Source organism: Perca flavescens, chromosome 15, assembly GCF_004354835.1.
Source record: "Perca flavescens isolate YP-PL-M2 chromosome 15, PFLA_1.0, whole genome shotgun sequence".
NCBI classification, from domain to species: domain Eukaryota; kingdom Metazoa; phylum Chordata; class Actinopteri; order Perciformes; family Percidae; genus Perca; species Perca flavescens.
The window spans coordinates 18,150,470-18,164,309 of NC_041345.1; the positions used below are offsets into that span (position 1 = coordinate 18,150,470).

The 13,840-nt window shown below is 40.1% G+C and overlaps 1 protein-coding gene across 2 annotated transcripts; it reads left to right on the forward strand.

The window, feature by feature from the left end:
* Nucleotides 1-1,570: 1,570 nt before the first annotated feature.
* Nucleotides 1,571-4,407, forward strand: 42sp43 (P43 5S RNA-binding protein). 2 transcript variants are annotated; one of them, XM_028599715.1, is made up of 9 exons: nt 1,576-1,869; nt 2,030-2,130; nt 2,216-2,312; nt 2,458-2,546; nt 2,819-2,892; nt 3,086-3,166; nt 3,256-3,485; nt 3,793-3,846; nt 4,121-4,407. In XM_028599715.1, exons 1-9 carry the CDS (start codon nt 1,741-1,743, stop codon nt 4,379-4,381), a joined length of 1,116 nt encoding a protein of 371 aa, XP_028455516.1. In that variant the 5' UTR covers nt 1,576-1,740; the 3' UTR covers nt 4,382-4,407. The 2 variants fall into 2 exon arrangements, with proteins under 2 accessions (XP_028455518.1, XP_028455516.1); XM_028599717.1 differs by lacking the exons at nt 2,216-2,312; nt 2,458-2,546 and having other exon boundaries at nt 1,571-1,869.
* The last annotated feature ends 9,433 nt before the right edge of the window (nt 4,408-13,840 follow it).

A 13,840-nucleotide genomic window follows, 5' to 3' on the forward strand; every position in this document is an offset into this window, starting at 1 on the left:
AAACATGACAGGTCCTGTGTGATTTATGAATTTAACTGTAAATGTCCAAAAGACAGTGTACCAGTACACAAGCAATTGACTTCTTATTAGGAACCATAGATCAATCAAACCTTGTAAGTGGAGACCTGCAGACAGTGCTCTATGTGTTGCTGTCTCAGCCCTGTGACCTGCAGGGTTTGCTTCCTTCCTTCCAGTTTAAGTTTTCCAGCTGAGCAGCCATCCCGCAACACATCCCGTTAATGGAGGCACATTGTACACTGACAGCCCCCTCTGGATATTTAATCTACTCCCCTTTGAGACTAACAGGTATCAAGAGATAGTGGGGAAAACATAGGGGGAGAGCAGCAGGAAGAGTGTGGCATCAAAGGGTCAAATATGTGCTCATCCTGTCCCTCCTCCCCAAAAATAGGAAGGCTGCATAGAAATTTTAGATATCAAACTCAAAACAGACACCAATTCAGTTCAGACTGGCCTACTGTTAATCTGAATTCAAACAACATCACCATCAACATCACTACTATGGCTTTTATGATTTTCATGAATAATAATGTAAAAAACATCTTATCCCACAGTATACTGGTGTACAGTTAAGTATTCAGCAGTAGTACAGCTGAGTAACAAAAACTGCGCAGAGGAAGGGCAGCAGAGTATATGCTGGCTGTGTTTCACTTGGACATTAGTATGAGTAGTTCCTGTGGGGTCTAAGGAATTTAAGGGAACCCTGAAGAGGGCTAAAAGATAGGAATGTATAAGAATGACTACTTGAATCAACTAACTGTCTCCATTTACAGCAGATATTGCCAAAAAGTTTTCTTAGATGTCTGTTCCTCAGACAAAGTCTTTGGTAACAGAGGTTTGACATCTGTACCATCTTTGACTTCACATGAGAAAGACACAAGGCCATTTCCCTACTATATTTGAAATATCAGATAGACTATGTGTCTGGCTCAACAGGCTATATTTGCTGCAGAGTGAGATATATTATAAAGCAAATGTGAAAAGTGTACAGTCAACCAAATGCACAGGCACCCTGCCCTCTACTGTGTGAATAGCTGTATCACACTTAGGCTACTATTATGACATGTTAGCTGGAAGTGATATTTCTATGTTGACTCATATGTATTGCTATCATCAATTGTTTTTTTTTTATGTTTTGTATATCATGCTGTGATTTTTTTTCTCTTCATCATGTCATTTGTCATATACTGGCCAGTTAACAGCATTGTATCAGTCACTGCTCTATTATGAGAAATTTAGTGGAAATATTTAAGATTTTATGGAAAATAAGTCATGTAGTAATTTGTTATAGTTTACAGGCTCTATAGTAGACTGACGCCCATACACAGTATCATCAATCAGGCTATTAAACACATTACTGTTAATTTTTCTTCTCTTCATCATGTCTCCTGTAAACTAGGCCTACCCTAGGCTACTTTACAGCTCATCATGTAACACTTCCAGGTAACAGTGTCTGGCTCTGAGTAGTTGGTAGGCATGTGTTGGCTTGCCCTCGTTTCACGTTTGTTTGCACAGCTGAGCTTAGCAGTGCAATTAGGTTAATTAGTTTCAGCTTTATTTTTTGAGAGTTGCAAAGCGTTGAATCAGTGAACACTGCGGGTGAGCCGACGTTGCTAATTAAGAAATTAGGTTATTTCAATAGGCTATAAGACAGGCAAAGAGACTGGCGGCCTTTCCCAAACATTTTTTCTTCGGACAAGTGTTCAGAAGATAACAAGGAAAATGAATGGTGTGCCCAATGAGAAACCGGTTGGCGGTCCGCGGCTGTTCAACTGCGCCCACGCTGACTGTGGAGCAACTTTCACACGACAGTGGAGACTGAAAGAGCACGAGACGGTGCACACCGGAGCGGTGAGAAAAAGAGAGCCTATAGCCTACTGCATACATTTTCAAAATATTTTAAATAAAGACGCTATTTTACTACACCATGTTACTATTTAAAAAAAAAAAGTTAATATATGCTACTTGAAGTTGTAGGTTAACTGTCTTAACTATTACCAAATGCCCACAGCGCCCGTGTCTCTGCACAATTGCCGGCTGTAGTCGTCGTTTCTCGAGAAAATCTCACCTGAGCCGCCACATGCTTCAACACAGAGGAGTGAAGCAATTTCAGTAAGTCACAAGAAGTCCCATTTGTAGGCTCCTGATGCTCCTCACAATTAGGCCTACAACCTCACTTTAACTGTGCTTTCTGCAGATGCAAATTCGCGGGCTGCACGCAAAGTTTTTTCCACGCAGGCAAGCTGAAAAGACATGTGCTGTACGCCCACGGAGACAAAAACAAGTATTTCAAGGTTTGTCTTAGTAGACACGTATCCACGAGATGGCGCCAAAAGGCCACATTATAACCGCATCCTCTAAAAGTCCCCACTCTTGATGTTGAATAGCCAGTCAAGTCTTTTAAAATGTGATTTTTTTTTTTTTTTTTCGCCTCCACAGTGCAACCAGCCAAACTGCTCCTTGACCTTCAAAAAACGCAGAGTGTTTAAACTGCACTTAAAGGAGCATGACGTGCCTATTAAGTCCAAGTATGTCTGTAGTAAATCACATCTCAGAAGATGGCATAGATTTAGCTGTAGTGTAAAAGTGTGTGGTGTAAGATCACTCTGTAGTTTTGTCCTGTGAGTTAATGAAATGAGCCTGTCAAAGATAATGCACTTGCCATTTTAATTAATCAGATCTTTGATGCCTGAGTACAGGCTCTGGCAGAGATAAAGGAGTGGTTAAAGGGTGTGTGGGTGTGGCCCCAGTTGACTTGGTTAATTGTATTACCTCTGCCTGTCCCTGTCGGGGTGCTTAGGTGTTCGAAGGATGGATGCGCTGCCACATTCGACTCCCATATCGCCCGCAAAGCCCATGAGAAGAAGCACACAGGTTGGTCTATTTAAATCTTAATGACAGTTCATTGGTCTTCCGTCCCTGCATTTGCATGTGACCTTTTGTGCTTCGAAGTTCTTTCTGGGCATGACATGTATGGTATATGGTTGATCAAGGGGCCCACAAGGGAGCCAACTGGTGATGAGCCTTTGATTTCCTGAAACTCACTGGCCTGGTTTGGTCCATGCAGGTTACCGCTGCCCTCATGCCGACTGCCAGGTGTTAGAACACACCTGGGGGAAACTTCAGAAGCACATGGCCAAACATCCAGGTAAATATGTTGAAGTTATAGTACAAATGTACTGAAATCTATCCTAAATGTTTTGCTTCTGTTTTTTACATTTTGATAATGTGTTGCAGCCACATTCACATGCCAAGTGTGTAAGAAGGTGTTTAAGAAAGCAGATGCTCTGCGGCGGCACAAACGCATCCATGCTTCCCATAAGCCCGTGCTGGTTTGTCCCAGGGACAACTGCCAGGCCTACTTCTCTACGACCTTTAACCTGCAACACCACATCCGCAAGGTGCACCTCGAGCTCCTCAAATACAGATGCTCCTTCCCTGACTGCCCGCGCATGTTTGCTATGCGGGTAAGTAACATGTATCCTATTGTGAGTAGATATATCAGGTATTTTTGCATTCAAAGACTAAGGAGATCTTAAATTACCTTGAGTAATTTGCATGATGCACAACTGTCATTTAATGAACAGCATTAATATTCCAAATCTGACACTGTTCAGCCAAGGAAATGTAATTTCTGAAAATGCCAAATCCAATCATAAATCTAATTTAGTGTTAACAGAGTGACAGGATTTCTGCACATTTTACTGCCATTTTGTGTTGAACAAAAGTTTCAACCAATGTTGGATTACATTATGGCTTGGTTCTATTACACAGGAGAGTATGATGAGACACCTGCTTCGCCACGACCCAAGTGCCACCACTCTGAAGGTAAGTCTGACGTCAGTATCCAACAGTACATATGTGGACTAAAGCCCCATACAGCAGTGAGCTGAGCTCTAAAGCTATCTGGCCACGGGAATTGATTTTGGATTTCTTTTCAACTTGTTGAAATCAAAACTCCTCTGTGCTTCTGGCCAATTGAAGCTAGAGTGTCAGGGCTTTACCTGATTTTGTGCTCAAGCAAATAAAATCTCTACAAAGTTTTTTCAAACAATATAGTTGGTGTCAAACTGCAAAAACTGACATTATTCCATTTATTTAGAAACGTCAGCGGCCTAAGAAGTCCTGGCAGAAGCGTTTGGATGGACACCATCTGCCCCTTGTGGAGGAAAACTTGCGTGGCCTCTTTGCCCTGCGAATGCGGATCTCCCGACGTGCCAAAGTGGAAACCAACCTTGCAGGCCTCTTCAATGAACGCAAGATCCCTCATTATGTTGACCCAGAAGTCAACCTGCGCAATCTGTTTAGTATGAAACAGCCTCGCCCTTTGGAGAAGCCTGAGGTCGTACCACTAAAAGGTTAAATAAAAATCAATCCAGACTAGCGGCACATTTTGACTGTTAAGTTTGAACTTCCTGAAATCTGTGCAGGCTTTTAAGCTGTACTGTTTTTCTTACATTTTTGAGAAATTGGGTCTTTTTGTTTTTTTTAATGTAGATGACAAACATTAAATATTTTAATTTCAAAGTAAGTAATTAAATGAATGTCACTCGACACATTGATTAGGATGTCAAGCTTTTGAATTGCAAACATTGAATTCTAGTTCAAGACAACAAATCTTATTTGGAATGTTTATTTTCTAACATGAAATTTGCTGACCCAATAAAATTAGTTACATTTTGATCAAAGTGGCTTGAATGCTGTTTCATGTTTTTGCCCATCAATAGCAGCTTCTGGAGAGGTATCATCTCCAGGACTACTTGCTTGTTCAGTCTCATTTCATTGTTGGCACACAACTGGCCTCCTTAAGCATCCATGTTTTGTGCTCACTGGCTTCACATATTGGTGGACATTTGCAGAACATGTTGGGAGCTCATTAAGTATGAAGAAAAGAAGTTATACATGAGTAAGGGCTGAGTCACAGAAAGCAAGTCACTGTTGGGGTTGGATGAGACTTTGAACATAAAGATATATCAGCTGTTAAATCTGTTCAACTGCTTAAGCTGTTGCAGTTTACACTAAAGGGAATGGTGGTACTGTGTAATTTGAGTAAAATTACCACTTACCACTTTTTTCTTTTTTCTTTTCTATAGTTTCCACCTATAATAGTGGGTTTGTGTTTAGTTGGTTGGCAGTGTATGGGACAACATAGGGCTGTGGGAACATGGGGCCTAATTTTAAGAAAAATCTTAAATGTGGGATCATAGGGCTAACCCAGTTTACCAGTGTATCAAACTATTTTTTTCCTCCTGTCGATCTTTAGTTGTACAGTCACTGGTCCAAGCCTTAACCAACTACGGAGGGGTCGCTTTGCATTTTAACAGGAGGAAAACCGGGGGGGACAGACTTCGACATATCACCGAACTATTCAGCCATATAACGTTACCCATGTTTTAAGCTAGCAGCGTTAGCCATTAAATACTACTTTAGTTTCTCATTGCCAGACCTCTCCACAGCGTTAAGTAGCATTAACGGATTTTTTTTAACCATTTTGTGTTTAACAATTAATGTAGTTTCTGTTCCAGTGGAGCAAGGCAGAGTCCATTTCAAAGCTTTAGCTAAGCTCTGCAACAGCCTGTCAGTTTGAGTTCGGACAGTGTCTTCACTGCAGTGCTTTTCTTTGGTCTTCCAAAGGTCATTCTCTTGGCTTCGCAGCCTCAGGCGACCTTCCTTCCTTCACTAGCTGCTGCTCTGCCTCTTTAGGTACCATACATTAACCTATCCTACAACAGCTGACCTGCAAGTTCTGTTGAACTGAAGGATCTGCGCACAGCTTTACTCAACAGAAACACATGCCTCAACAGCTAGCAGTGTCTCACATCCCTTATGTTGGCTTGGGCTGTAGTTATTGTATATTGCCTTTTGTGAAATGTCAAAAGTGCAGATAAAAGCGTCAATCAGACACAAAGTGCCTCTTAAGATTGTGGCATTGCTTTGGATGTGATGTGTAGCAAGGCTTTCAAAGTCAACACTTCTCAGCTGAGCAAGAATTTGAAAGGATGGATTTGTTTCCATGGTGATGCAACACAGTTCTCAAATGTTTGTTGTGTTCCTTGTCTTGTCAGCGGGGATTTTAGAAAACAAGGCACTGTGTTTGCAGGTGTGAAAAGTACTCGAGTGAGATGTTCCACTGGTGCCATGAAGTCCCATAAGAGTAGTCTCGCTTTGCCAGACCCTCCTCCAAAGCGCGCTGAAGGAGGGTCTGGCTACTCCACATAGCATTCAGGGATGGAAGGAAAATGTGCTCTGGTTTAATGGCACTTCTTTAAATCAATCACAATCGTCATGGCCGGTGCTAAACTCCGCACAGAGCTGCTGCAAAATAGTCTTGTGAGAGAAAACTCAGATTGGACAGATAGTCTAGCTAGCTGTCTCAATTTACCATGCAGAGTTCTGTGGAGCAGTCAACAATAGTCCTCATAAATCCACCAAATTTAAAAATTCCAACACAAAGAAAGCGGAAGGAAATGGAAAATACATGCATCCGGCAGAATTTCCTGCAGCACCGAAGCAATCTCGGAAGTGGAATGCGAAGTATATAGACTACATTAAGAGTGATTACGCTGCCTGGTGTCACAGGGGCGGAGCACTGGACTCGTACTAGCAACACTATCAAACTGAGTCACATATGTTTAACCACAAACCTCACCATCACTCTCTGACTCTCTGGAAAGGCAGACTGATCTTATGAATTGGCGTATGTATTATCTGCTGTGTGAGCATGACCTTTGTTGTAACATGTCAAGTTTGATTTTTGCAACATGTGCATCAGAGAGCAGCACAAAAAGAAAATGTACAACAATACCATCACAGCATTGGAAATTCCACATTTATGATTGCCTGAATAGCCCTGATTTAATAGGTGATTGATGGATTTAAAAAAAGTTTTATTTATACGTGCCCTATAATGGCACAGAGAGAGAGAGAGTAGTTGTGGCCCTACGGAAACAGCAAGTCAATCAGTTAGGGAAAATTAAGTTTTTATGTCCTTGAGATATGAGATACACATTTTATCCAGTGACAAAACAATTCACTTTATTATACATGTTTGTAATCACTATTTTTTTTTATCATACTCCATACATTGATTTCGACTTACAGTACAGGCCAAATGTTTGGACACACCTTCTCATTCAATGTGTTTCTTTATTTTCATGACTATTTACATCGTAGATTCTCACTGAAGGCATCAAAACTATGAATGAACACATATGGAATTATGTACTTAACAAAAAAGTTTGAAATAACTGAAAAAATTGTCTTATATTTTAGATTCTTCAAAGTAGCCACCCTTTGCTTTTTTTGATAACTCTGCAAACCCTTGGTGTTCTCTCAATGAGCTTCATGAGGTAGTCACCTGAAATGGTTTTCACTTCACAGGTGTGCTTTGTCAGGGTCAATTAGTGGATTTTTTCCCCTTATTAATAAAAAAGCAAAGGGTGGCTACTTTGAAGAATCTAAAATATAAGACATGTTTTTAGTTATTTCACACTTTTTTGTTAAGTACATAATTCCATATGTGTTCATTTATAGTTTTGATGCCTTCAGTGAGAATCTACAATGTAAATAGTCATCAAAATAAAAGGAAACACATTTGAATGAGAAGGTGTGTCCAAACTTTTGGCCTGTACTGTATACCAGTCTCATGTATGTGGAAAAAGTCCTCACGTTTCTAATCAAATGGGAGCTGTTTCGTTGGCTTCTGTGTTATAGACTGTGCTAAAGACTGTAACTAAAGTTTGACAGGGCTGAAAAGGTTAATGCAAATCAATAGTGGACATCTGTGATACCAAAGCTGCAATGGATTTTGGCTGCTGATGTTTGCAGTTTATCTACAGAATGTATAATTAGTGTCTAAAATAAAGGAAAAGCCTCAATAATCAGGTTGTATGGACTTTATGCAAATGGTCACGCTTAACCTTATTCTGCCAGTGGCTTCAAAAAGCAGTAAAAGAGAAATTATTTAATTTTGACATTATTTAGTGTATTAGTGTATCTGTGGAGATGGGACACTTCTCTGCTTCATCCACACTTGGAAACAGGCTGGAAAAAAAACATTGAAATCTATTAACCTAAATCTTATCTTTGCAGCTTTAATAGCAGGTGGTATACCTTTCCCTGTTTGTTTGCCCACTCGAGCAAAATTGCACAAATAAAACACTTCAGAATCACTTTGATTCTGTTGTGAACCATTTTTATCCCAGTGATGACAGCTTAGATAAAAATTGCCTCGACCTACATGAACAAGTACTCACTGAGTGGCTCCACAAGCAACAAAATGATGCAACTAATGTCCTGTAAATAACATCACTTTTTGCTTTTACCACTAAAGGAATAAATCATGACATTGGAGCTCTATCTCTGTAATACTTTTACAGATCTGCCAGGAAACAATATAGATGGTTGTAGTAGCGCTATAATAAATACTTCTCTGAAGCTTTAAGTTACTAATACAACTATTTCTGAAATAATTTGGAGGTAGTTTGTGGTGTTGATGTTCCTGGTTTTTCACATTTTTTTTAATACAGTCTTATCCTTTATTCCACACGGGATAATTTTCCAATTTGAGTAGTAACCCACATTTCTCTTTTCCATTCTTATTCACTGAACATACAGGAGAAAAAATCAGGCAGTCACCGAAGGAGAAAAGCTTGCTTGAGAAAATCCCGAAACAAGGAGATGAATCAAAGTAGGTTAACCGTATACAGTCGTCGTGGCCTGATTTAGCCTGGCTCCTCCAGAATAGATGACCCAAAACCTCTTCTCCCCTCCCTTTTCCCATGGCCCTGTTTGAAGAGAGCTTTTCGGAGCTGGAACACCACTACATGCCTGCTCAACTGACAGGATTAACAAAATACGCTTAAAATAGGGAGGCTTCTATACAGGTGTTAATGTTGAAACCTTGTTTAATGAGTCTGGATGTTAGCAAGACCACTGCCACAAGAAAACAAATCATGAAGCTTTCATTCACCTGAACCTGAGCTGACAGAAAGTTTGAGCCAGGACTAATGGTAGAACATGGGTTCAAAATCAAGATAAATGAACATGAAGAATAATGAACAACTTGTGTTTTGAAATGTTGGTTCTGTTGCTTTTGAAGCCATCGCTCCAAAGAAGAATTAGAGTTTTTTTCGATTGCTAAACGACAGTGGGCACAACTGGAGTCACGTACAAAACTCAAACCACACAACACAATTCTAAGCAACACAAGTCTTAACACGTGTCAAAACAGGCTCAGTGCAGCCAAACACTATGCACAAGCCTCACTGAGATAACATACACTGTCACTTAGAACACACAGAGTAAAAACACTAGCATCAAACACCAATACACAAATTACAAACTTTCTCATCTTTACAGTTTGAACAATTTGAGTGACTTGACACTACTCAATAGTTTATTTAAGGAAAAGATTGTATAATATACCAATTTTGACGTAAGGTAAAGAAGAAGGAATGAAAATCAGCAGTTTTCTTCAATATAGTATTTTGTTTTTAGTAATTTATGGAATTACTGGGGAAAAAAACTAAAGCGTAAATACGTAACAGTAACAAAGAATAGTATGACTAATCCTGCCTCGCTCCAGCATCATGTGGCAAGTTTTCTTCATCGCAGATATCTGCATCATCTCTAAATACTAATGAATGTGGTGTTTCTATTGCTTTCACCGCCATTACTTTCTGAAAAACAGTAAGAACGCAGTTTTACTATTGTAAATATCTTGTGTTTTTCAATTTTTTTTATAGCTGTGTACATAACCTCAGACATCTTACCTGGACATATTGGTATCTCTGCTCTTTTACATGTTTCTCTCAAATGGTACATTGTATAATTGTTTCATTCTTTTTTGGTGTTTGTATACAAAAAAAGGCTTTCTGAGCTTTCTCTGTATAAATACCATATATGTTCACTTTGTGTGTTGTGCGCGTTGTGGTTAAAGTCATGGGATAAGTGTGTAGAGTTTTGAAAACTGTGTTCAAGCAATGAAAAAGAACTAGAGTTTGGTCCACATGACCTGCTGCTGTGCAGACTGTAGTTAGAGTTTTGCACGTGACTCCAGTTGTGCCCACTGTCGTTTAGCAATCGGAAAAAAAAAACTGTAAGAGTCTACAGCCATGCTTGCAGCCCTGTGTGGCTGCACAAAGGCACAGCGTGGGCATGCTCACAATGACAATGCTAACATGCGATAAGCAGGTAGGCTACAATGTGTCCAATGTTTACCATCTTTTAGCGTGTTAGCATGCTTACATTTGATTATTAGTACAAAATACAAAGCACAGCTGAGGCTGATGGGGGATGCCATCAGTTACAAGTATTGTAAGTAGAGTAAATTGGAATTTTGACCTAATAAATGTTAGAGGATCACTAAAGTTATTACAAATCATCCATTTCATGGCAATCCATCCAATAGTTGTTGAGATATTTCAGCCTGGACCAAAGTGGTGGACTGACCATCCCTAGAGCCATGCTGCTAGCACAGCTAAAGAAATAGATTGGGACTTTAGGGATGACATTTCAGTGTTTAACCTCTGAAGCTTTACTTACACACAGATGAGCCACCTGCGGTCCAGTTTTATTTGATCAATGACATGAACCTGGTGACTATCAACACCAGATACATAGGCTACCTGTTGTATTATTCTATAAGGACATCTGCTCCAACCTGCCAAGAGACCAACATGACCTTATAGTCCTTCAAATGAACTGTGTACTTGTCTCAGTCGTCAACACTGACCTTTGGGCAAATATAATGCATTAGTGTACTCATGCAATCATGCCATTGCCTTTTACCTCACTAAACTTTTACGTCTAGATGATTGTATATTCCTTCATAAATATTTGAACAGTCTGAAAGGGGCAGTTTTGCCTCCCGCTGTTATAGGTTGCCTGCCTTCAGTCAAAGTTAATGATGTTGTAAATCCATGACACTGATACAAATTTGCTATTGAACCAAAAGCAGCAGAAAGAGACTCCGAAAACACACACACATAGTGGCACAGTGGCTCTTTATCTATGCTGGCAAAATTTGCCTATGCAAATTCAATGGGTTCTCAAAACTGGCTAAGCAGGAGGTCCCAGTTCCTAGGAAACTGAAGCAGGCACAGCAGTGGCCAGGATGCTGAAAATCATCTAAAAAAAACTGTAGATTGATAGTGTCTGTTTTAAGACTCCTTTGACGTTATGTCGGGAGCTGTGAATTCAGAGAAAAAGCTTTTCCCTCAGCTTGACCACTTCTTAATTGACTGCTTTGTCGGGTAGATTGTTTTCTATTGGTATCACAGAGGAGATCTTGTTTTGTCCTTTCGTCCTTTTATTGTAAACGTCCTTCAGTGACTTACCATTAGCAGTAGGCTGTCTATCATCTTTTCTCTCAGCTATCCTTTGCTTCTCTGCTGTTTGTCTTCATGGTCTTCTCTCTGACTTCTATTGGGGCAAAACATTAACTTTTTTCCCATGCTTCCTTTGTCTGCGTCTGCAATTTGTTTCCCTTCCTGTCCTCATGAAAAATTGTGCAGACAAGACTCCATGAAGAGGGCACAATAAGGTATTTCTCTGTCACGGCAGATACAGTGACAATGGTTATATATCTTTTTTTTGCATAACAAATTGCTTTGTGTCCTGGTATGGTGCAAATTACGTTGTGTACTTGGGTAGTCCTGCGCACCGGATTAAAGTGCATTGCAGTGAGTCACATTTCCACAGGCTGACAACGGATTGATGATGCAGGTAAAGAAAAACTTCATTGTGACAAGAATTTGCATAATACAGTCATGCTCGCAAAAAGAGTCTCTGAAAATGAGACACTGACATGATTTATCTTGACAGACTATCAGAGTCATTTTGATCAGATTAGATGTGATTTTCTTAGCCAGTGATCTGTGTTGCCTGAGATAAGACATGATTAACAGAGACGACAATTTATGGTTGATTGCACTTCCTTTTGTTGACATCACATCATCCAACGTTGCCCTTACTGCCTAATATTCACCATGTTTGCGGCTTCATCAATCAAAGCCTGGCTTTTGATTAGTGTCTTGTGCTCCAGTCAAGCCTCACCAGTAATTATAAATGCTGCAAGGGAGCAATCAGGAAATGTGACAGCTACCTTGTTTTACAACATTTTACAATGACCGACCAAACATTCCGCCCATTATAATCATTTATCAAAGCTGCGAACCTATCTCTCTCCTGATGAGATTCATTTTTTTATAAGCTAGAGTTTGTGTGTCAAAGTGTCTACCATGTTTAAAACGTGCAGAGTCACTGATTGATTTTAACCTGCCCTTTTATCATCGTAAAGGAAAATGCACACAGAGTGTGTTCAATTACCAGCCATGTAATCCTGAATGATTAGTTTACATGAGCTGAGTAGCATGAGAGGAGGAAAAGGTTACAATAACATGAAACCAGCAGTCTGAGAGAAGCCTGCTTCATATGCAGTTTCGTATGAAATAAACCTTATTGATCCCTTAGGTGAAATTGAGTCATCGTAGTAGCAAAAGTAATTCAGCAATGATCAAATGAAGTGTAAGTTAAGGCCAGAACAGGAAAATAGGGCAAAATAGAAAATAATAAGTTTGAAAGTAGTAGGCCTAAATGCAGTGACATTATCTCAGATTTTACTTTTAGGGCTGATAAATCTAGTTTTAGTTCCCAACGCTCAACCATTTAAAGTAATGGTTTGACATTTTGTGACATACACCTATTCTCTTTCTTGCCTAGAGTTGGATGAGAAGAGTGATACGCTATATAGTCAAACTATTCATTGTGTTCTGGCATATCGTCCTGACCCAAGGTCAAGAAACACATTTAATTAGATCTTTATAAAGTGTAGGAATGAAATGGATGTAATGTAAATTATACATCATCATTTTAATTGATTGTATAAAGAAAATAGTCTTAAGACTGAGATTCAGGCTCTGAGAAACAGTGGACTCCTTTTTCTTCTTCTTCATCATCACCAGGCGCTCACAGTTTCACTTCATCTATCTGTCGACTAAAGTAAAGGTCAGCTGTGTAGAGAGAAGGATGACATGAATTGTTCAAGCGCTGATATTTATATTTGTGTGTGTGTGTGTGTGTGTGTGTGTGTGTGTGTGTGTGTGTGTGTGTGTGTCACGAGTGATGCCTCAGGCTGCAAACTCTTGGGGAGAAAGAGAGAAGAGCAACAAGAAAGTGAGAGGGAGAGGAAGAGGGCTCAGTGGGGCAGGTGAAGCTCATGTTTCATTAATAGGGCATATCATGCAGTGTGTGCGTGTGTGTACGTGTGTATGTGTACGTGCATGTGTATGTGTATGGGGGGATGCAGAGTCACAGTTGACTTTAATTAGAGGGAGAATGTGTTAAACAAATGTAGGGCAATCACTGATTCACAGGAGCATGGCGTCCATGTTAGTCTAATCAGCGCTGATCAGGGGCAGAGTACACCAGTCATGAGACACTGAAGAAGACTGATGAGTCAGTAGCCTGTTTAAAGCATCAGTCATCATTACTGACAGAGTGCTGAATCACAGTCAGACCAACGTCTTGTGGTATTATTTTCCACAGAGGGACGGTAAAGCTGCCCTGCCTATCTCCCTCCTCGCCTGTCAGTCACTTCCAATCAACATGTCTGTAATAACCTCTGACTCCTGTCTAGTCATGGAGCGACTGACCTCCCCAGCCACCTGTCTGTCTTTCTGTCTGTCTGCATTTCTGCCTGCCTGTCCATCCTGTCTCTCTACTGGCAGGATTTATTGTTGACAATGAGCAGCCTTGGCTCTGCTGCTAAGAAACATTCACAGCCAGCCTCCTCAATGTTAAAAATGAACTTTTTTGTCCA